Genomic DNA, 24,385 nt, shown 5'->3' with positions numbered 1-24,385 from the left:
TCTAGTTTGTGTCAGGCACTGGAGATATGGTGAGAAGATAGAAGTCCTGTCTCAAGGAGTGTGTAAGGGGTCTTCCCTCGTGGCTCTGTGCTAAGGAATCCGCCTGCCAATGCAGGAGACACAGGTTTGATCCTTAGTCAAAGAAGATCCCACATGCCTTGGAGCAACTAAGCCCATGCACCACAGTTATTGAGCCTGTGCTCAATAAATAAAGTTATTGAGCCCAGGAACCCCAACTACTGAGTGGGTTGGGATGGGAACCCCAACCCCGTGTCTTGCAGCTACTGAGGCCCACATGCCCTAGGGCCCTTGCTCTGAAGCAAGAGAAGCCACTGCAATAAGAAACCTGCACACCACAGCTAGAATACAGCTCCAGCTTGCTGCAACTAAAGAAAAAGCCCACGTAGCAACAGAGACACCCAGCACAGCCAAAAATAAATAAATAGTTACATTAAAAAAAAAAAAAAGTGCGTAAGTTAACAGAATAGATGAGCAGGTAGAAAACAGTTGTCCCAAGTAGAGGTTACAAATTGGTGCCCTGTTTTACTGTTTTTGTGTAACTGACCTCTTGTTTTTAGAAACGAGAATTACTTTGAAAATGGGAAGAGTTTGCTTAAAACTCCCACTGTCTGGATTCTCATGAGAAACACTGAGGTGTGAGATCACTGTTCTCATACTCTCTCGTGGCACTGGTGGGCTGCACAGACCTGACCGTGGCCCCCTGCTCACCAGTCTGCCCATCTCTGCCCTGCCCTCCTACGTGCATTCCCAAGGCCAGTGGTGATGAAAGGAAACTGTGCTCCCGGAGGTACTTGCCCATCGTCAGAGCTGGGCAGAAGGGAGTCAGGGAAGGCTTCTTGGAGGAGATGGTTGGCTCTGATTTTCATAGAACTGAGAAGGATAGATGTTCAGAGTGGAGGAAAATCTGTGTGAGCTGATAGAGCAGCATGTGTTCTTGTTGTATTTGGTACTCCTTGGGGAAAAACACACTTCCTTGTTGTAAAAATAAAGTCCACTTTGATGGGCAGCCTCAGATTCTTTTTAAGGGAATCTGGGGCATGTACAAAGGCACTGGGTCAGTCTGAGCTGCTCTTCTGCATCTCATGTGAGGGAGGGAATGAGGATCAAAGGATAGGTTTCGTGCAACTTTTCTCAAGTCTGGAAAAAGCCAAGCTTCCAAGTCATAATTTTTGATGGCTTTGTGTGATCACCTTTATCATTTTGGAAACAAACTGCCCTCAGGGCCACCTGTATTCCAAGCATCATTTTCTTCTTTTATAATCTGGTAACTGCTCATGTCACTCATCTCTGTCCAAAACATGGACCTGTAGCCATAGTTCAAGAAGGTTTTAATGTAATCATTAGGAATAATTGTTGCAATGCAGCTCTTCAAAGCCTGACAGTGTGTGGAGCCAATCGGGAGAAGAAAGTGCATTTCCTGATGCTAAAATGTGGCTTGGCTCTGAGGGTTTTTTTCTAATGACTCAGTGGTGTCTTGCTCTGAGATGCTAAAAGGCATGGGGATAGGGAGCCTTTAGAGACCCCAGCTGTTCCTGAAGATAGTCACCTATTTTTTTTTTTTTTTCTTTCTTTTCTCTGGACAGCTGTGTGCAGGGGAATCTGGGTCACGTGGCAGATCCCAGGCAACTTTTTGCTCAATAACTGTTTCCCAAGTGGCTACTCAGGGCCCTTTCAGAATTCAGGAGACCCATCCGTTGTCATAGTAACCGGCCCCCCTGCTGTCGAGTTGGCCCTGAGATGCCAGCTGAAGCTCTTGGAGCCAGGGAACACATAGTCACTTAGACAAAAGCAGGGAGAGACTCGCTGCTAAAGATTGCCGTTTATGCACTGTGATACTTAAGAGACAGGACTGATTCTGTGAAGAAGTGCATGGATCCATTTTTCAACCACGTTGGCTTTGCAGGAAAGGGAAACTGCTAGACATACTCAGTGTCTGCTACATCACCGGTGCCTTTCTTTGGATTTCTCAGAATGAAGAGTCCTCCCTCCCAGGGTTGATGAGGTCTGTCTTGTCAGGTTTCTCAGGTAGCCCCCTCGATTATTTGGGATATTAGTTTTGTAGCATTTGCTTCTCAGCGGAGTGTTGTCAGTTTACAGGGTGGGAGTTTGAAGCGCCTGCGATTGTGTGTGAGGAGAAACTGCGGAGATAGCCGGCTCGGCTCCAAAATTCCTGAAAGAGTGAGTCTGGCAGAATTCAGAGTAGGGCTAAGGGTTGAGAAGAAGTCTAAATATTTTAGGAAGCTGCAAATTTCAAGTTCTTATGAAAATTTGCAAAAACACTCCCAACACACTCGTGATTGCCTGGGATTAATGTTGGTAGCCGCACTGCGTGTGTGAGAGAGAGGGTTTGAGGACAGTTGTTGCAATTCCACAGTGTGCTCAATAGAGGGAGACAAGAAGTTCTGGATTATAGCACCTTCCCCCCTCCACTGCTTTTTAATCATTTCCCCAAGTTTTGACTTAGCCCTTATTTGATTTCAGCACCAAGCACTTTTACCCACCATCGAGGCTATTAATTATCAACATAAAGGAAATCTTGTATTGATGGAGAAGAAAAAACCAACAGTTACGCATTAGAGAAAGTCCATTCTGAGAAGCAGGAAGCCACCAAGACAATCAGAAGTTCACAAGTGTTCTTTGAAATCACGTCCTGAATGCAGAGTTCTGCATGAGATTAAGAAGAACTTCCAAAAAGGAGAATGTTTCTGTATCGGTGTTAGTCTCTAGTGTTCTATGGAGTTGAGAAAGAATACAAAATCCTTTCAATGCGAACTCCTATAGCCCAGGTGGTTTGGGGATTACATATAATTAAAGCAACACTTCTCAGGGTGATCACAGTGCATCTTTTCAAATGCTAGAGCCAAGCCTCCAGCGCTCTGCTTATTTAAGTATTAAGAGGAAATGAAACGTCAGACCTAGTGTATCGCAGTCACTTGCCCACTGCTACCCCACCCCACCCCACCCCAGCCGCCCGTATCTGAGCTGCCCTCGTGTGAATCCACCCCCTGTATTGTGAATCAAAGTGTCTTTCCAGAGAGGAGAGACATGCATGGAGAAAAGACCAAGCCCCAGACCAGTCGCACAGCACCAGTTTCAGAGAAATTTGTGGCAGAACTGAGGTTCAAACGGTACCCAACCTGTTCCTGCCAAATTGTGTTTATCCCAGCGGTGGTTTAAGCCATCCTATTTGCCAGGGGAGCTTGTCAAAGGTGGGAGGCTCATCAGAAGCTGTTACTGGGTCGGTGGTATCCTTATGTTCTGATCACACTGTGGGTGATAACAGATTTCTAGTATCTTAAAGACAGCTTTTTAAGAGCAGAATTTCCCTTTTTGCATTTCTTACCTCAGTTTTGAAAAACCTTAAGAAGCCCAGTAATCTTTGTGGGTAAACCCTTCTCTTTGGAGCATGCCCCCAGCGAGGTCCAGTGGTGGGGTTGGTCTGTGCGAAATGGGAGGGAGGGGTGGCCGATTGAAAGTACTGTCTTCTACACCTGTTCTCTTCTGTTTTTTGTCCATTTAGAGGGTGTAACAAAATAAAGTCCAAGGGCTTTCCCAGACGTTTCCGTGAAGTGCCTTCTTCTGGGGAGAGAGGAGAGAAGGGGAGCAGGTGAGGGGCAGTCAAGCTGAAGGTGGGGAGGGGGTCTCTTTGGCCGGGACTGGCTTGCCGGATTTTTGTTCTGTTGCCATGGGGAGTCAAGCCCTCCGGACAACACAGCGCTGAAACTCACCTGTTGTACCCCAGCTCCCAAAAGGATGGCTTGCAAACATCAGTGTGGCTGGCGGGTAGCTGGTAGCAATGCCAGTATGTCCCCTGTGTGCTTGCTGTGCTTGATTTTGCCATTGGAGGGGGATGTTTTTAATTTCTAGGATGGGGATATTTTATGTTTATGTGTTTGTATGTCTGCTGCATCCCTTTTCTTTCTGAAATTTCAGATGTTTGCATGTTTGAGAGCTTTAAAAACACTTTATGCATGCATTTAGCCTTGTGAGTGAAAGGTATCTTGTAGAAACCTAAATTTGTCAATGAGTTAAAGAAGAAGGGCCGGAAGAAAAGAGAGAAATAAATGGGATTACAGCATTTTTTTTCCATAAGAAGGCTAAAATTCAAATAAATACAAGAGTTTTTGATGGCTTGAATACTTGAAAAAATTATTGTCCTGGAGAGATTTATAATAAACCTTTAGAAGTCAGGATTATATAATCTTAATCACCACACCTAAGCCCTTAATAACTTTCTGTAAGGCTTATCTAGGCAAACTCTACTTAAGATGGTAATTAATGCTTTAATATTAAATGGCCTCTTAGAGTAATTCACTAATCAATGTTCCGTTGTGAGTAGCCCCTTGTTCCTTTTCAACAAACCAGTTTATTGAATTGATATTCAACTTTTTTCATGAACTTATTTATCTCCATTGGTTGTGGGTAAAAGAGATGATGAGATGAAATTGTAGCTGATGCACCCACTATAATCGGGGATAGCTGTGAGACCTAAGAAGGTATAGTATAAGAATTGTGGAAGATTAATGAGAAATTCTGTGATATATCTTCTTTTAAGCTGAACGGTGCAATTTTGGGCTTTTAGAGAAAGGCAGTAACTGCTAACTGGTAATGCAATGATTCTTTCTATCATCTCTTTTTCCTTATTGAAGTCTTTAATTTTGAATCCCATTTTCAACACTTCAAGAGTAAAAATTGAAATAGAAACCCCTCTGTATAAGTTTTAGATTCAAAGATCTAGTCTTAAGAGAAAGACCTTGGACCTCACTTAAATGACCAACTTTCATGCCCAGTTCATTATAAATATAATGTAGTTTTGACTCTTGACACTTGAAAAAGCTGTCATTACCTTGTGGATGGCACAAAGGTAAATGCCCATCCGGTTTCTAAGTCCTTTCCAGACACAGTCCCACAGCCAGGTGTGGACTGTTTCTAGCTCTGATTTTTGTACGTGGCCCCGAATGAGGGAGTGGGCTCGTTAGCGAGGCTGTGTTTTGTTATAAAGCGTTCAGTCCCTCTGGTATCTTCTCTACCTCTGAGTGCCAGAAGCTTGGGGGAAGAATAGTTTTATGTAGGTCTACAAGTTTCCCGAGGACTGTCTTGGGAAACTGCAAGTATTTATAGAATTCACCTACTTGTGAATCATAGTTTTGACTTTACTGTTTTTTTTAATAGTGTAGCAGCTAAGACAGACCTTGGCTCAGGGAGTCGTAGCTTCTAACTGCGGCTCTGCTTCTTTGTGACTCTATGACCTTGAGTTACTTACCTAAGCTCTCTGAGCCTCAGTGGACTCCTCCAGAAAATGGGTCTGTGATGCTTCCTTGTAGTGGAGTTGTTGTGAGGAGTAAATGTAATATGTATAAAATGCTGACTGTGTGAGATCTATTATACCATTAGAAGATGAGATCAAGGCTCTGAGTTCTTTGTTAGGGCCACGCTGCTCAGGCGACCCAGTGGGGACAGCCCCCTCTTGTGTTCTGAGTCCTGAGCGAGACCCTTCTCACACCCCCACGTGCTATGCTGACCACTCCCTGGTGAAGACCTGGGCCCCGTACTGACCTGATCTGCATGTCTCTGCTCTTCCTCCTTCTGGCCGCCCCACCGTACTCTCTCTCTCCCAGGCTACTGCAAGAAGCTGCCCTTCCATTGGCCTCTCTGGCTCCCACCTTGTCTCCTTTGATAACCTCACTGGCCTTAACACTCCCCCTCCTCCTTTGTGGTGAGAGGGCCCCAGGCAGTCCCAGAGTGGACACGATCACCAATGCAGGACCAAGGCTGTAAGAAGTCATTGCTGATGATACCCTCCAGAAAGGAGAAGAAAAAGCAGTAAAAATCAGATCCAAGTATTTACTTTTTCAAACAAGTTGTAGGTTTAAATTTGGAATAGGTAATAATTGACATGGTTCAGAAAGCAAAACGTATAAAATTATATTTACCCTGAGATTGCTGTCTCTTCACCCAAACACCCACCTGCTTCCTGCCCCATTGTAGACAGGTAAACATTCAGTACAGTTCAGTTTTGTTGCTCAGTCGTGTCCGAATCTTTGTGACCCCATGGGCTGCAGCACTCCAGGCTTCCCTAACCATCACCAACTCCCGAAGCTTGCTTGAACTCATGTCCATCGAGTCAGTGATGCCACCCAACCATCTCATCCTCTGTCGTCCCCTTCTCCTCCTGCCTTCAACCTTGCCCAGCATCAGGGTCTTTTCCAATGAGTCAGTTCTTCACATCAGGTGACCAAGGTAGTGGTGGAAAAGCCATAGCTTTGACTACATGGACCTTTGTCAGTAAAGTAATGTCTCTGCTTTTTAATATGCTGTCTAGATTGGTCATAGCTTTTCTTCCAAGGAACAAGTGTCTTTTAATTTCATGGTTGTAGTCACCATCTGCAGACATTTTCAAACCCAGGAAAATAGTCTCTCACTGTTTCCATTGTTTCCCCATCTATTTGCCATGAAGTGATGGGACTGGATGCCATGACCTTAGTTTTCAGCGTTTTCATCTCCTTTTTCACTTTCATCAAGAGGCTCTTTAGATCCTCTTCACTTTCTGCTATAAGGGTGGTATCATCTGCATATCTGAGGTTATTGATATTTCTCCCAGCAATCTTGATTCCAGCTTCTGCTTCATTCAGCCCAGCATTTCGCATGATGTACTCTGTGTATAAGTTAAATAAGCAGGGTGACAATATATAGCTTTCACATATTTATTTCCCAGTTTAGAATGAGTCCGTTGTTGCATGTGTGGTTCTAACTGTTGCTTCTTGACCTGCGTACAGATTTCTCGGGAGGCAGGTGAGGTAGTCTAGTATTCCCATCTCTTGAAGAATTTCCCACAGTTTGCTGTGATCCACATAGTCAAAGGCTTTGGTGTAGTCAATAAAGCAGTAGATGTTTATTTGGAACTCTCTTGCTTTTTCTGTGATCCAACAGATGTTGGCAATTTGATCTCTGGTTCCTCTGCCTTTTCTAAATCCAGATTGAACATCTGGAAGTTCATGGTTCACGTATTGATGAAGCCTGGCTTGGGGAATTTTGAGCGTTACTTTGCTAGCGTGTGAGATGAGTGCAGTTGTGCAGTAGTTTGAACATTAGTTTGTGCAGTAGTTTGGCACTGCCTTTCTTTGGGATTGGAGTGAAAACTGACCTTTTCCAGTCCTATGGCCACTGCTGAGTTTTCCAAATTTGCTGGCATATTGAGTGCAGCACTTTAACAGCACCATCTCTTAGGGTTTGAAATAGTTCAACTGGAATTCCATCACCTCCACTAGCTTTGTTCGTTACGGTGCTTCCTAAGGCCCACTTGACTTCGCATTCCAGGATGCCTGGCTCTAAGTGAGTGATCACACCATCATGGTTATATGGGTCATTAAGATCTTTTTTGTACAGTTCTTCTGTGTATTCTTGCCACCTCTTGTTAATATCTTTTGCTTCTGTTAGGTCCATACCATTTCTGTCCTTTATCGAGCCCATCTTTGCATGACATGTTCCCTTGGTATCTCTGATTTTCTTGAAGAGATCTCTAGTCTTTCCCATTCTATTGTTTTCCTCTATTCTTTGCATTGATCACTGAAGAAGGCTTTCTTATCTCTCCTTGCTATTCTTTGGAACACTGCTTTCAGATGGGTATATCTTTCATTTTCTCCTTTGCCTTTAGCTTCTCTTCTTTTCTCAGCTATTTGTAAGGCCATCTCAGACAATTACTTTGCCTTTTTGCATTCCTTTTTTCCTGGGGATGGTCTTGATCACTGCCTCCTGTATAATGTCACGAAGCTCCGTCCATAGTTCTTCAGGTACTGTCTATCAGATCTAATCCCTTGAATCTATTTGTCACTTCTACTGTATAATCATAAGGGATTTGATTTTGATCATACTTGAATGGTCTAGTGGTTGCCTACTTTCTTCAATTTAAGTCTGAATTTGGCAATAAGGAGTTCATGATCTGAGCCACAGTCAGGTCCCAGCCTTGTTTTTGCTGACTGTATAGAGCTTCTCCATCTTTGGCTACAAAGAATATAATCAATCTGATTTGGGTATTGACCATCTGGTGATAACCATGTGTAGAGTCTTCTCTTGTGTTATTGGAAGAGTGTGTTTGCTATGACCAGTGCATTCTCTTGGCAAAACTCTGTTAGCTTTTGCCCTGCTTCATTTTGTACTCCAAGGCCAAACTTGACTATTAATCCAGGTATCTCTTGACATCTTACTTTTGCATTCCAGTCCCCTATGATGAAAGGACCTTTTTGGGGCGTTAGTTCTGTAAGGTCTTGTAGGTCATCATAGAACCGTTCAGCTTCTTTGGCATTATTGATTGGGGCATAGACTTGGATTACTGTGATATTGAATGGTTTGCCTTGGAAATAAACAAATCATTCTGTCATTTTTGAGATTGCATCCAAGTACTGCATTTTGGACTCTTCTGTTGACTTTGAGGGCTACTCTGTTTCTTCTAAGGGATTCCTGCCCTCAGTAGTTGGATATAATGGTCATATGAATTAAACTCCCCCATTCCAGTCCATTTTAGTTCTTTGATTCCTATAATGTCGATGTTCACTCTTGCCCTCTTCTGTTTGACCACTTCCAATTTACCTTGATTCATGGACCTAATATTCCAGGTTCCTATGCAGTATTGCTCTTTACAGCATTGGACTTTACTTCCATCACCTGTCGCATCCATAACTGGGTGTTGGTTTTGTTTTGGCTCCGTCTCTCCATTCTTTCTGGAGTTATTTCTCCACTCTTCTCCAGTATCATGTTGGACACCAACTGACCTGGTGAGTTCATCTTTCAGTGTCCTATCTTTTTGCCTTTTCATACTGTTCATGGTTATCATTCGTACTAGTTAATTGTCTGCTCACAGAGATGGTTATGTGTGTGTGTGTGTGTCTGTGTCTGTGTGTTTCTGTGTGTGTGGCTATATATGAATTTATTCAGTATATTCCTTTATCTCGTTTTACAGAGCAGAATACTACATATGCTATCAGAAACCTTTGTTTCACATAACATGATTTTTTTCCCTATGCATATGTAGTTCTCATTCTTTTTTACAGAAGCACAATTTTTTTTTTTTTTTTTGGTATAGTTGTGTTGTGATTTATTGCACCGTTCCCCTGTGGCTGTCATTTTGGCTGCTTCCAAGTCTTATTATGACTGACAGTAATGTGGTGAATAACTTAATATGTTCTTTTGGAAGTTGATAGGCCTATTTCTAGTATAAATTCAAGAAATGGGCTGTATTCTGAGCTGCATGCATTCGTAACTCTGATAGTGCCTGTTTGCCCTCCCCAGGGGACACCAAGGTGGGCTTCTACCAGCAATGCGTGATCCTGCCCGTTTACCTACAGCTTCTCCAGCACAGTGTGTTGTCAGATTTTGGTATTTTTGCTGACTTCACAGGTGAAAAGGAAAAACGTGTCTTAGTGTATTTTATAAGTGAGGTTACATATCTTTCCTATGGCTCTGCCACTTGTATTTCTTTTACTATAAGTTGTTGATCTTTTGCTCATTCTTTCTTTGCATTGTTTGTCTTTTTCTAATCAAGAGAGAGCTCTTGTCAGCAGTACAGGTTGCAAATATATTTTCCTAGTCTGTACATTGCCTTTTGGGGAAGGCAATGGCACCCCACTCCAGTACTCTTGCCTGGAAAATCCCATGGACAGAGGAGCCTGGTGGGCTGCAGTCCATGGGGTTGCACAGAGTCAGACACGACTGAGCGACTTCACTTTCACTTTTCCCTTTCTTGCCTGGAGAATCCCAGGGATGCGGGAGCCTGGTGGGCTGCCGTCTATGGGGGTCGCACAGAGTCGGACATGACTGAAGCAACTTAGCAGCACATTGCCTTTTAACTGTGTTTATGCTGCTTCTTTGATGTTGATATAATCAGATTTATCTATAAAGTCTTTTTTTGGTTTCTGAGTTTTCAATTCTCACTAGAAAGTCTTTCCCCCAACCGAGGTTACTTTTTTTTTTTAAGGTACTTTTATGGCTTCAAATGTTAATGTGAAATTCTTAAATCACTTGGAATGAAACCTGACTGATAGTGTGATGTCTGAATCGTTTTTTTTCCCCCAGATGGTCCCAAATATTTTAAAAGTACTACAATCTGGGGCTGTTTAGTGGAGAGGCACATAACACCTCAGTCGATCCTTAAAATAGCTCTTACAGCAAAAACCTGACGGACTTAGTTCAGTCACTATGTTCATGAAATAAGTACTTGGCAAAGGTTTTTACCGGCCGCTTTATGATACAGATACTCAGTCATACGTGCAGTAAATGAAATGTGAATCTGCATTTACTAGCTCCTGCCTGAAATAAGTTGGACTATCCTGTCCCTGTTAACCCTTCCAGTCAGTAGGATGTTGTGTCAGCTCTTGCAACAGTGGGCAAGATAAGGTGAAGAGTTCCTGAAGCCTCAGTTCAGAAATTGAGAACATCCAGACCGGGGCACTAACTGAACAGGAGTAGACTTGAGGCCCTCTTTATAAGTTAACAGCCAGGAGTGTGGCAAGGACTGTCTGGCACTCACTGTCTTAAAACCAGCTGGAATATACACATTGCCCTGTTCAGAGTTTGGTCTTGTCAAAATATGGTTCATGAAATTACCTTTTCCTCTCATATCACCCAGAAAGCATTACTAGTACTTGAGGGTGTCTGCAGGGGTCTCCGGGCAAACTTAATGTCTAGCCTGGAAGTTTGCTCCTGCTTCTCTGCATATTATTTGTTAATTTCCTCCCACTTTCCTAAGATGTTAATTGCAGGCAGTTTGTATCCTCCAATAAAATTCTCACTGTAGAAATCAGAGTCTTGTCCCTTCCAGCTGTAACCAGGGTTGGATGGGACATCTCTCCTATCCACATGAGATCCAAACTATCTCCAAACATTTTCTTCGTATTTGATATGTTTGCTCTGTCACCCCGCCCACCCATCATTTCCAAAACAATTTTGTTCGCTTTTCTCTTCCTTTCTCCCATCATCTCCTCCTCACAGCAGACAAGCCCCACTGATCCAGGGTATGACAGTCATCTGTCCTAGGATGCCTGGGAGCACCCTCATGTGAATTAAGCCATTAGATTATGCCCACAAGGATATTAGTATTTGTCAGATCTCAACGTCCCTTTGAAGGTTTAAAGAATATGCAAATAAGAAGCACAGGTCTGAATTCCTTTTTACTAGAAGATGCCTTCCTGAAGAGATACTCTGAGTATAAACCGAGTTTTCCAGAGTGCTTTCAGATGCAATAAAGGGAACTTAACGTGAGTGAGTGGTTGCACAGGAAAGCGTCTCAGCTGAGAACTGACACGGAACTGCTTTCCAAGCGGGACCCCTGCATTATTTCTAGCAGACCCTCCTCTTGGAGGAAAAAGCCCATCGACTCCCACAGCCCTTCCCTTCTATTGTTGTCTTTGTCAGTTCGATTTCTTGAGTTGTTTTGCCATAATAAATCAATCCTTGTCTTTTTAACATAGCCCTCAATCATCTTCCTCGAAGGCACATGCCTCTGTTCCCACTTTCTATTTATAAGTGGCTCTTATTCATACATGGTTTACTACAGCACTTCCATTTACAAAAGTACATATTAACATGATTTCTGTGCTTGACAGCACAAGAATGAATGAGAGTATTAGCAAGCATGCACCGTGACGTTAGGTGAGGGCAGTATACGTATCGGTTAAGATTACTTAATTAATATTCAACAGCAGCTCAGCCACACACCTGTTCTAGCCTCCAATTAGCATTTTGAGCTGCACACCATGGACAAACTCCTTGTCACTCCGGTGTGATTACAGAGCATTGAACTGAATTTGAAGACAGTGACTTGGTTCCTAATCCCTGTGTATCAGTATTTGGTAGTTTCATAATCCCGGGCTTACCTGATAGCTCAGTTGGTAAAGAATCCGCCTGCAATGCAGGAGACCCTGGTTCAATTCCTGGGTCAGGAAGATGCCCTGGAGAAGGGATAGGCTACCCACTCCAGTTTTCTGGCCTTGAGAATTCCATGGACTGTATAGTCCATGGGGTCGCAAAGAGTCAGACACGACTGAGTGGCTTCCACTTTCACTTCCATAATCCCCGGTTTTCATGGAGTCTGCATGTTGTCCTGTGGCCCTACTGGCACCCATGCCCCATCAGTTACAGTGATGCTGAGGGAAGTGTTACCATAAGCCGAGGGCCCTGGATGAGAGCAGGGTCTCATCTCAAACTCGCCAGAGATGCCCAGTTTGACCCAGGGGTCTAGAGGCTTCAGAAAGTCTCCTATAAGCAGATACAGATGCCTGCCATCAGCAGCGGTGGGCAGTGGAGTTCCGGACAGCTACGAGATAGAGTCTTCCTGGACTGGAGGTCAGCACTTAGCTTTTGAAAAGTATCTTGCGTCTAAATTATTCTCAGCTTCCTGTTAGAGGGGCAGAAAGAGATCTGAGTAAGGAAATTGTGAAGACGTGTCAGAGGCTTATCTGAGCAGGTACCCGGGAAAACAGGAGGAGCAGAAAGGAAAGCCTTTCTGCAGAAGACTGGTCCTTCTGGGTGATTCTTGCAAAGAAATGAGAGGCCAGGAGGGAGAACCTGGAGGGTTCCTGCTTATCTCTGTGGTTGGCTACATTTTGTTTGAATAGGAAGCCTCTGTAACTTGAGTCTGTTTATTAACAGTGGGCACCACCAGAGCAGCTGGGGGTGTGTGTGGGGTGGGGGTGGGGTTTCATTTGTCAAGAGGGCCAATTAAACACCCCAGTCTGTCCTGTGCTGGCAGCATGCACGTTCCCATGGGGAGCTCTGGGGACTGGCGTTGATGACTTTCTCATCTCAGTCCGTATCTGCTGCATCTTGACTGGAAGATGTCCTTGGTACATAGGCTGTGCTGTCTCAAGAGTAGGATTTTTGATTTCTGAAAAAGTCTCTCTGCAAAGTATCTGCCTGACTTGAAAGAATGGAAAATTGTTTTTAGAAATTTCAGTCTGACACCCACTGTTCGTGACTGTAAGCTGAAAACACCTGTGGGTTTTTAAAAGCCCGGCTGATCCATACATACATACCCAGTCCTGCCATGAGGCCTTCAGACCCTGGATGGGTTCTGGGCCCCAGGCAGTGGGGTGTGCTCTTGAAACCAAGGAGCTTCTAGCCAGGATCCATGTGCATCTGATCACATGGAGAGGAATGTAGGGCACCATCCTCTTCACTTCTAGTCAAAGCTTGCTGATACATCTTAAAACACAGGAGCCCATGTTGGTTTTCTCAGAAGGGATGAATGAATGGAGAGTAACACAGAAAGCCTGTTTCCACTTAGCTACTTAGAGCTTCCTGTAAGATGCACATAGCGGACCACCTTTGGTCAAGGAATGGAGGCAGCTGGCTCGTATTCAGGGACTGTGTTGTATGAGATGTGCATAGCTTTCCGTGCCAGACTTCAAGGTGAGAGATGCTTACTCTCTGAGAGGCTCAGGGAAAGTGGGACCCACAGACTCACCTCTCCCATTTCGTTTTCATTCTGATCCAGCTCCCACTTGAGTTGAACTGAGGAAAAGTCTCTCCTGCCAACTTGGAATGCCTCTTCGTTGCATCCATCTGGGAGCACTCAGTGAACGTGTGGTGGGACTCTATTGCGGTACCTGCTTCCTAGGGGTGGGTTTTAGAAAGCCCTCTCACTCGATTGGTTTTCATTGTTCAAGTGGCAAGACGCTTGGAATTGAGGCCATCAGAACATCATGGACTACTTGACAGTCAAGTTCATATCTATAACTGGAATTCCTTCATGGAAACTAAAATTTATTTTGCTGGCAGACAAGCAGAGCCATAAAGCCCCAAAGGTGGCTTAAAAGGTAGCTGTCGGAGGAACAACTTTCATTTGAGAAATCTAACTTTTTTCTGTGCTCTGAAACTTGTTTTCCATACAGTGGCAACACGCTTGGTCTCCTTTAGAGAATTCCATCCTACGTCTGGGAACTTCGGTTCTCACAGGAACCAAGCAGAAGACTCCATGGTTTTGTTCAAGCTCTGTGCAATACAGTTTTTCTTTCTGTGTTTGAGATGAGTTATGTTAACATCGTTGAATTCTTAATCCTATTTCATTTTCTCATACAGGACCCTTTAAATTCTAGGCATTTCTAGACCCTTTAAAAAACTGGGCATTTTTAAGGCGCCCGCCACCCAGGATTGTTTTATTTCTTCAGGGCTTTCTTAGGGCCTAGAGACTCTCGGGAACCGTTTTTTCTCTCGCGGTGGTCCTTCACCAGAGACAATCACACCCGAATTTGGGGAAAATGTTTGCAGAAGACACATATCCATGTACCCACCCTGGGCCTGCCCAGCTAGAATCACCAGGAATGGGGCTCATCCAACAAGGGATTTTAAAAGCTGCCCAAGGCAAAGAGCTACATGCTGCCAAGTAATAACCACTACTTGATTGAAACTTCAGTGGGGAGTGTTCTTGTGTGTGTGAGAAAGAGATAGAGAGAGGGGCTGACTGACTTCAGGACCCTCCAAAACTAAGGTGAAGTTTAAAAATTCCTGAATTGAATGTAAAATAGATAGCCAACAGGAATTTGCTATATGGCTCAGGAAAGTCAAACAGGGGCTCTGTATCAATCTAGAGGTGTGGAATGGGGCAGGAGATGGGAGGGAGGTTCAAAAGGGAAGAGATGTATGTATACCTATGGCTGATTCATGTTGAGGTTTGATAGAAAACAGCAAAATTCTATAAAGCAATTATCCTTCAATAAAATAAATTACAAAAGAAAAAAAATAGTAGTAAAAAGTAAGTTTAAACCAAGTAATTTTATTTGCCTTTTTTGTTTTTGCTCTTACTAATTTGAGTTGTGAAGTGAGCCTTTTCTCTTCTTCTTTTGCTTAGCTGGTTCACATCTGAAAATGACTTAGCTAGTTCAGCATGGGAGTAAATACTGTATTTGTAATCGTAAAGAAATAAAGAGATTATTAGGGAAAAAACAGATTCCTAAATTGGGAAGCACAGAGTGTCAGGAAAATACTTGCTGAAAGGTAGATAAGGGGAAGTAAAAGATAACTAATTTAGATCATTACTGAGGCAGTCAGGGTTAGTGGGGGAAAAAAAAGATCTGTTTTCAGATTCTTAAAGCAGACATGATGGGAGGGGCAGAGAAAAAGGAAAGAAAGAAAAGAGGGAAGAGGTGAATAAAAAATTTATGGTGAGTATCCAGGAGACTGTAATTTGTAGTTAAACTTATTTTTTTTTTTTTTTTTTCCATTCCAAACACAATTGATTATTTCCCTGTTCGAGGTACTGGCATAAACAAATGCTCAGTGTGAAGAAATAATGTTATAGGATGGCTCTTGATCCAAACAATCTGTTTCCTTCAAGGAGAGATGTTAGAGTCAGTAACTTGAAGGAGAATTGAACCTAAATAGAACTTTGAAATTGCATGCTTGGCGACACTGAGGCATTTTCAGAAATTTTGTCTCAGTTTTCCTGAGCTCAGAATTAGAGACAATACTGCCTCTTGGAACACATCACAGTTTAGATATTTAGAGGTATTAAAACTCACACTTTCTTTTCATCTTCTCCAAAATCTCTTGCCTTTACTTTTTTAATTCCTGGATACTACTGAAGGTTTAAAGAAAAAAAGAAGCAAAAAAACCCAAAAAACATCTCATGAGACTTCTCTGAGATGAGCAAGTCAAATAAAATGTCGTGTGGTAATGACTCTGAACCGGCCACTTTTCTTACGTATTAAACCCACAGTGTAGAATTTGTACCCAGAGAAGATTCATCTCCATGTGGTCAATGGTAGTGGAAAGGAGGCCACAACCCAGCAAAATTATCAGTCTCTTGACCAAAGTAGACTCCCCCATCAACAGTTATTCAAGAAATAAGAAGTTAAACATCTAACAGTGTAGTGTACCCATAAAGTGGAGAAGTAAGCAGACTGAGGATGTCAGTTCATGTTTGTTATCAAGGAGATATGTATAATATGATCTCCTTTTGTTAAAAGGACACTGTCTGCCTGTCGGTATGTGGATGAGATTACAACAGTAGCCCCTGATGGCTCTCCTTGCTCCGTTCTTGCTGCTCTGTACTCCATTCATCATGTAGCAGCCAGAGCACGCGCTTTGAAGGGGATGAGTCCCAGTCTGTGGATTAAAGCCCTCTGTTGGCTTTTCACTGCTCACAGATGCTAACAAAGTTTATGGCCTTGGATCTGGCATGCCCCGCCTCTTGCCCACCTCTCCGGGTCTCCTCCTTTCCCTGCTCATAGGTCTGCCTTCCTTTTGGTTCCTGCGGTGGATAAGCTCACTCTGTGCTAAGGCTCTTTAAGCAGCTCCTGGATCTGCCTGGAGTGGTCTCCCCTGCACTTCCCATGACCCTCCTTAATCACAGCTCAGCTCTGAGGCCACCTCCTCAGGGAGGACCCCTCCCTCACCTCCCCCGTCAGTTATCACCACCTCATTCTGTTGTATTTTGTTCACAGCTCTTGACGCTTTGAAACTGTTTGTTTACTTGTTTGTGGTTGATTTCCCCGAAAGAACATAAGCACCACGAGGGCGAGACCTTGTCTGTCTTTTGTTTATTGTTCTGCTCCCAGTCTGTCATTGTCAGTGATCAAAGAACAGTCCCTAGATGAGGAAAAGTGTGCAATGACACACCCCAACATAGCAGTAGTGACGATCACTAAGAGAAGGATGAGGGTAACTTGGATTTTTTTTCTCCTTTTTTTTCATTTATATCAGTAGTTCCTAATTTTTAATTACTCAAATGCTTAGCCAGGCTTAAGGAGGTGTTTTTAAAGCTCCCAGAAAGAGAATGTGTTCTCTGCATGCGCCATGCTAAGCAGTGGGTGCCGAATAAATGCTCACTGGGTCCACTGAAACCTTTTCTCTGAGGGAAGGCGTTTGCCACCGAGTTCTGTAGTTGGGTGCCCACCCGAGTCCGTGTGACCTGCCTCAGGGTGCGGATGTAGCGACCTCGGTCCCCGAGTTTCTGACCTTCATCCCCAGGGTGTGCTCTTCGCTGGCAATCCCAGAGTCCTTTGCTGCAGGGAAAATCCATTATGAACAGCCACACTCGGAGCATGTGATATGCTTCAGTCCATGCTGCTTTTTCCAAAGAGGATACGGAGCCTCTGGCCTCACGTGTTACTGAGGGTCTGGGTGAACCGTCTGCCTATTTTCTTCCAGGAAAAGAACCTGCCGTGTCAGTTTGTGCTTTCCAAGTCGTTTGATATTAACAGTTACTTGGCCAATGCTGATTGTTTTGACTAATACTTTATATTTTAGAAATCTTATCAGGTAGCGTAATTATGGTCTTAGAATAGTTAATTCTTTGTTGTGTGGTATCTTTTTTGCACTTTTTTCCCCCCTTTTGTGCATAGTTCAAATCTGAGCTGGTAACCTGGGCCATTCGTTTCACTATCACACAGTACTTTTTTGGGCTACTAAATACTTCAGTGGTCCAGTATCTTAAGAAAAAGAGATACTCCTCAGCTATGACAGTGGGTGGCTACAGGTGTAGCTGGTTGGCAAAGTCTCCATCCTCCGTGTTTTAACTCTAAGGTTACATTCTGGAAATCTGTGTAAATTGGGGACAGGGACATGGGAGGTGGCAGGGATGAAGAAATAGAAAATTTGATGACCTTGGAAACAGAAAGAAACTATTACGTCAAATCACAAAAATCATAGGTTTTTTTTTTTTCACGTGAATCCGCTTCCTTTCACACGCAGTAGAAGATCCTGTCACCACCGTAGCCCTAAAATACTTGTACGTTTCATGTCCTTGTAGCTTAAGTCAGACTGACTGTTCCTTCCAAATTTAGGGGTAGGCAGCTAGACGGTGAGCGGTAAAAACGTGTTCTATTATTTATACTACAAATGCCAGGCAGTTCATAGGAAAAAACCATTGTTCGGTGCTCTGCGAGAGCAGTCCCGTGAGATGTGTGCCAGGAAAGGAAGTGATTTATGTTCCGGAGCCCCTCATGGCAGGGAGCAGCCCTCCAGACTGCTCCATGGCTGTGCCTGGGCGTGCAGTTGGTTAGAACTACTTCCTGTCTGAACACAGGCGCCGCTGAAAGGAAAACATTTCCCACTGGGACGTGTGATCCTTCTTGATTGTGTGTAGTTATAACAGCTCCGTGCAAACCTACAGTCCCAATAATCTGCAGAACTCAGAGGCTTCCTCACTCCCACCAAGATCTCCTGTACTCTCTGAGATTCCCTGGTGTTTGCTCTTCCCCCAAAACCCCTCTGCTTTGGCTTTGTAGAAACATGAGACACCCAACAGAATCATCGCAAGAGTACTTGCGATCAGGGGAGCCAAGACAACTTCTAAGAAAAGTTGACTTACTCCGTTGGTAGGGATACCCATAGCCTACCCCCGAAAAAGTGAAGCTCTAATTAATTGGGTGTACACAGGGCTCTTGGGAGACGCCAGAGGAGTGGCCTGGGTCCCCGGGACCCCAAGCACCAGAAGGCTGCCGCCTGCTTGTCTCAAAGACCCAGCAGTGGGGCCAGCTATTGTGAAGCCCCTCTGCCAGATGAACAGGGACCCGTCTCTGGTCACAATAGCCATTCACGCTGAGCAGCCTCATTAAATATTCAGCCGGTGCTTCCGGCAGCTCATTAGGGCCGCAATGAGCAGTGACGTGGCTGCGGGAACACCGAGGGCCGGCCGGCGGCAGCAGGCAGAAGCTGAGCGAGCCGCCGATGGCTTTTCTGCTCCCTGGCTGTCCAGTGATGACCAGTGTCTGCTCCCTGCTTTGTCTCAAGTCCAGGTAAAAATCAAACAGAACCCCTGACATACAGACGACACTCGACAGCATTGGGTGCTGGTCTCGGACGTTATCTGGCTAGGGTGCTTGCCCCTGGAAGCCCTCTGACCCCCTTCAAGAGCTGTCTGGGGCTCGGGGTGGGGGCCTCTGCTGAGCGCTAACAATGAGGTGCTGTTGTGTGCTTGGGCCATTCGATGACTGCATTTGGGAGGGTTCGAGGTACGGTTTGAACTTGGTGCTGAGAGTTTAGAATAGCGAATAATTCTTCCTCTGGAGCAGGTTGAATTGGGGAAGATTGTGAGCTAATCCTTGCAGTTCATACAGCAAGTTTCCTCAGTTCATGCCAACTTTTCATGTGTCTGAGTGGCTTGTGACTAAGTTGTGTCCCTTTTATCTCTCAGGTTGGGTATAGTGTAATAAAAAGTGGATATTCTTCAGCGGCGGGGGGTCCTTCCAATCGGCTGGACATTGTCCCCCTGTATCTTGTTCCTTTCCCGTGGGTGTGTACTCGGTGCTGGCTGAGATAGAAAGCGGGGAGAGTCTGAAAGAAGAATTGAAAGATGGTGAACTCAGACAAAGTGTATTTCTCTTCTCACTGTTTGTTTGTCTCTTTCCTGCACAGAAAATGTTTTCAGACAGCTCATTTCTATGTGGAAGATAGCAGTTCACCTCGGGTGGTCCCCAATGAAAGTATTCCAATCATTCCTATTCCGGGTAAGTAAGACACGACTCCTGTTTCCAGTGGGCTAATTGTTTTTCTTTTTTGTTCTCAGTGTTATGTGACAGCCATGACAAAATATTATTTTTATAGTCTTCTCAAGCTCACCCAGTCTAAGAGAGCCTTAACTAAGGGTAATTTAATGAAATCTTTGCTCCTTTACATCTCTTCCATGTAATGAAATCATCTTTCAGAGAACAGATGACTATGAGTTCACATAATGTAGAATCTCATGAAGAAAGGGAAGAAAGAGTAGAAAAAAAGGGGAAAACATACTTATGTACTTGCAGTCTCTTGGACTCAATTTTGTTATGACAGGCAATGTGTGCTTGCTTTAAAAAAAAATTGAAATACTGTTACATATATATTTTAAAGTTTTATCCTAAGATTCCTTACTCTGAAAATAATTACATGATGGTTGAAAGTTTTCGTACTTAGGCTCTTTGTATGGGGGTCTAGAGAGATGTTTTTGGTCTGGTATCTGTTTCATTTGTCCTTGATACAAGTAGGAAATGCTCAGGTGCTGTTGGGGTAGGGATTGGTGAAAAGTGTTAGTCACTTGGTCATGTCTGACTCTTATGACCTCATGGCCGATAGCCTGCCAGGCTCCTCTGTCCTTGGAATTCTCCAGGCAAGAAGACTGGAGTGGGTAGCCATTCCCTTCTCCAGGGATGTTCCTGACCCAGGGATCAAACCCAGGTCTCTTGCATTGCAGGCAGGACACTAGTAAATCTTGGCTGATGCCACAGATGTGAGAAGTTCATCAGTGGCTTAGCTCTGGTAGATGGTGTGAGTGATTTGAAGGTTGCCCCCATCGTTTTTGGGGTTTCTCTGGTGGCTCAGATGGTAAAGAATCTGCCTGCAATGCAGGAGACTCAAGTTTGATCCCTGGGTCGGGAAGATCCTTGGAAAAGGGAATGGCTACCCAACTCCAGTATTCTTGCCTGGAGAATTCCATGGACAGAGGAACCTGGTGGGCTACAGTCCATGGGGTCACAAAGAGTGGGACACAACTGAGCCGCTAACACTCACTTCTTCACTTCTCCATCGTTTTTATTTGGTGTCCCCTTCCTGTTGTGCCAGAATCAAACGTTCTTCCTCTGAGTTGCATTCTGTACTTGGAAACACGTATTTTCAAATATCTTATACATTCATCCTTTTGTATTTTATAATGGAGTAGTATAGCCTATTAACAATGTTGTCACGGTTTCAGGTATATGATAAAGCAATTCAGCCATACATAATACATGTCTCCATTCTCCCCTAAACCCCCCTCCCATCCAGGCTGCCAGGTAACACTGAGCAGAGTTCCCTGTGCTGTACAGTAGGTCCTTGTTGGTGATCCATTTTATTTAAATATTTATTTTACTCATTAGTATGCACTGGGTTTTAGTTGTCGGATCTTTAGTTGACATACGGGATCTAGTTCCCTGACCAGGAGTTGAACCCAGGCACCCTGCATTGGGGGCGTAAAGTCTTAACCACTGGACCACCAGGGAAGTCCCAGTTATCCATTCACGTATAGCAGTGTGTACACGGATCCTCTTGACATCATTCTTTTGTAAGCAGAGGTGCCATCTCCCACGCCCCTGCAGACCCTGGATCCCAGCTGTCTGCCTCATTCTCTAGAATGGTTTTCTTTATCATCTAGTACCCCATACATTTTACTTGGTTTGTGGTCTCCCGCAACTACAATGAGAGCTTCCTAAAGGCAAATGGATGTCTTCTTAGTGCAAGAATAAATACCTGGCACATGGTTGGGATTCTCGAACTCTCTGGGTGAATGATGAATATGAGCAAAGCTTCCTTACAGTTCTTTCAAGACCTTTGCTGTGAGGCTCGGAGATGCAGTACTTTTCTGAGTCCCCAGAAGGAACGCTGCTGTTGTTTGTACATCTTCTCTAGATACGATTATGGCTGGGGACTGCTTTGGCCCTGTATGTCTCTATATGTTAAGACATTAGATATTGCTGGAATTGGCCATGTTCTCGCCATTCTGTGAGCTTCTCTTACTAAAGCTTGTCACACAGCAAAGAGAGGGTAGCAGAAAAGTCTCTGGGTAAGTCCCCCACTGGATCATTCTGTGGCTGCTAAACAATTCCCATACAGATGGGTAGGTTTTGTGTTAGTTTGTTCTTCTCCACTAACCCTCACCCTTTATTACATTCTTTGCCTTTGAGAGGAGGCAGACAGGACCCAGCCCCCCATCCCCATGGAATAAGTTTTGTTGACTCTACCGCATTTGTGCAGCAGTGCGTGTATAATCATTTTCCTCTTGCATCACCTAGAATATGTGTTGACCTCTGGAAAATGCCCGGGGCCTCTCCCCTCTGAATTGATTCAGCCAACAAACACAGCTGTTGGGTAGCTGTGCAATTGAAATCCATTTTAAAAGGTTAAGTGGTGAGAGATACTTCTTGCACGGTCTTTGCATTTTTAGTTTCTTTCCCCCTGGATGGGGAATCAGAACGCCAAGGATCTCACCCTGCCTCCACCATGAAACCTAGGTCAATGACTTGACCTCTCTGAGCCTAGTTTCCAGAATCTGCAGTGAGCAGGATATTAAAGATCGCATGAGGTGGTACGTGTCAGGGAAGTTTGGAAAGATTCATGGAAGCCGAAGTTGTCAGCTGTGGATATCTCCTTCCCAAATCGTGATGTCATTCCTCCCAGCATCTGTGGACAGCAAGCATTTGCACAGTCCCCAGGTTAAGACTGTCCCAAACACGGATCCACATCCACTGCGTGCAGCTAGCTTCACTGCGTTCTTCCACTTGGATTTTAGGACTTTTAGTTCCCTGGGATCCTCAGAAAATGCCATCAGTCGTGGCCGCTTTGCCACACCTCTAAGTAGGTGTCTTAGACCAGAAATGCTCTTTGAGTGTTCTCTGCTTCATTTCTCAGCAGCAAGTAAAAAACTCACAGTCCAACAGCATATCTATTCAAATGGGAGATTCTCACTCACTGATGGTAGAAATACGTGGAAGGAACAATTCCACAGCATAAGATTCGCCACTAACTGAGAAGTGCATGGAATTGAGTTGAATCTCCCTTGGTCTAGTAGATGCATCCTTTTTCTGAAATAAGATATTTAATATAGGTCCCTGTGCTATATAGTAAATCTTTGTTGCTTACCTAGTTTATTAATGTTTCGGCCATGCCACAGGGCATGTGGGGTCTTAGTTCCCCAACCAGGGATCGGACCCTTGCCCTGTGCATTGCAAGTCAAGTGTCCTAACCATTGGACTGCTAGGGAAATCCTAGTAGACACATCCCCTTGATGAGTTGTGATGCATTTGTGAGAGTGAATGACCTGAAACGCTGTAGTGTTAGAGGACTTCCCTGGTGAAACCAGACGTGAGACTGCTCTTCCAGCGTTTCCTCAGGTTTGTATAGAAAGCAGTAGCCTTCCGTGGGGATGCGCCTAGACAGAAAACTTATTTCACCCTTCACTGAGAAGAAGTTACCTTATATGACCTTTCTTTAAAAAGCTTTCAACCAGATCATAATCCCTTATTTTTTGTAAAACTACGCAGTCCTATTTAGTAAATTTGTAACATAGTTTGTAATTTCATTGTAACAATTCATGGTTGTATTTATTCTTAAGGTTTCTTCCAGTTACTATAGGACAGTTGTCTTACATAAGAAAAGGCAATGTAAGGAAAACACAAATTTCTAAAATACCACCAGTTTTTAAAAATCCTATTAAGTTTCAGCACAATTTTTCTTTAATTGAGACCTCCTTAGTATCCTTTTAAATGATTTACCTTAGGAATTATCTAATTTTATAATTTTTTTTATGTGGACCAGTTTTACAGTCTTTATTGAATTTGTTACAGCACTGCTTCTGTTTTATGTCTTGGTTTTTTGGCCTTGAGGCATATGGGATCTTAAGTCCTCAAACAGGGATCAAACCTGTACCTCCTGCATTGGACAGCGAAATTGGACTGCCAGGGAAGTTCCTCTAATTGTTTTTATGTCTAAAAGTAGTAGGATATTTATTGAATATTTATGGAACACTTACCCTGCCCACTGGATCTCACTCATTCTTTGTCCATATTTGAAACCTAACAGGAAGATTTCTAGGCTGTAGATGTATCAACTTAAGTTATTTCATCATTTGAATCCTTCACTTTCTATCACTGATTTTTCAAAAAAGATGTTTCCAGACAACTACCAGTAAACTGAACCATTACACAGTTTTGAAGTGTGGGCAACAGAATGAGACTGAAAATTCAGCTACCGAACTGTTGTAGAGTCCCTAAGTCGTCATTATAAAAGGTGTAACATACTCTGATCCTAGAACTTACTTTGCACTTAACCTTCCTCAGAAGATATCATCATCATCTAATATTTATTGAGCATTTATTGATCAAAATTATGTGGTTTATGTTTTTTTTTTCAACATCAATTTTAGGGAAAGTGGTGCAATCCATACCCCCATTTCACAGATGAAGAAACCAAGGCTCAGAGACATCCTTTAATTTGCTGGAGGTTGCATGAATAAATGGTGGGCTAGCATTGGAATTATCTGTGTGACTTCAAAGCACAGATGCTTAGAAATGGCTCTGCCACCTCTTGGCATGTTCCTGACAGTTCTTATATCTGAGGACTTCAGTCTCATTAGGATTTTGCTTCCCTAAATCAAGGCATCTTCAAATACATGTGACTGTTCTCTTAAAATTTTTTCTGGATTTTCTTCTTTCAGTAGCACTGACCACTTGCTTTTCCACTAAATTCTCCTTCATCCTCCATGAAAGCATTTCATCATTATTCTGTTGAAATTTCCTCCATATAAAAAAAAAAAACCCACAAAACTCTCCTCTTTGTTTCCAAGTCATCTTTATTCTTTTCTTTCCTAAGAAAAAGACTCTCCCCACCACCACCAATATCGCCATTCCCTGTGCCAAGTAGGAATTTG

At 43.6% G+C, this 24,385-nt stretch overlaps 1 protein-coding gene across 5 annotated transcripts in view; it reads left to right on the top strand.

Annotated features, from left to right (window-relative positions):
* The window catches only part of PTPRG (protein tyrosine phosphatase receptor type G), a 773,938-nt gene that overhangs the window by 690,515 nt on the left and 59,038 nt on the right, over positions 1 to 24,385 (top strand). For 3 of the 5 annotated variants that reach the window (XM_070777123.1, XM_070777122.1, XM_070777121.1), the window contains exons 14-15: positions 3,542 to 3,628; positions 19,369 to 19,460. In XM_070777123.1, coding sequence (XP_070633224.1) covers positions 3,542 to 3,628; positions 19,369 to 19,460 — 179 coding nt within the window. The remainder of the gene's footprint in view (positions 1 to 3,541; positions 3,629 to 19,368; positions 19,461 to 24,385) is intronic. The other 2 variants (XM_070777125.1, XM_070777124.1) reach the window with 1 other exon arrangement.

The sequence above is a fragment of the Bos indicus genome, chromosome 22 (genome assembly GCF_029378745.1).
Source record: "Bos indicus isolate NIAB-ARS_2022 breed Sahiwal x Tharparkar chromosome 22, NIAB-ARS_B.indTharparkar_mat_pri_1.0, whole genome shotgun sequence".
Taxonomy (NCBI): domain Eukaryota; kingdom Metazoa; phylum Chordata; class Mammalia; order Artiodactyla; family Bovidae; genus Bos; species Bos indicus.
This window is presented reverse-complemented; position numbering and strand designations above follow the sequence as displayed.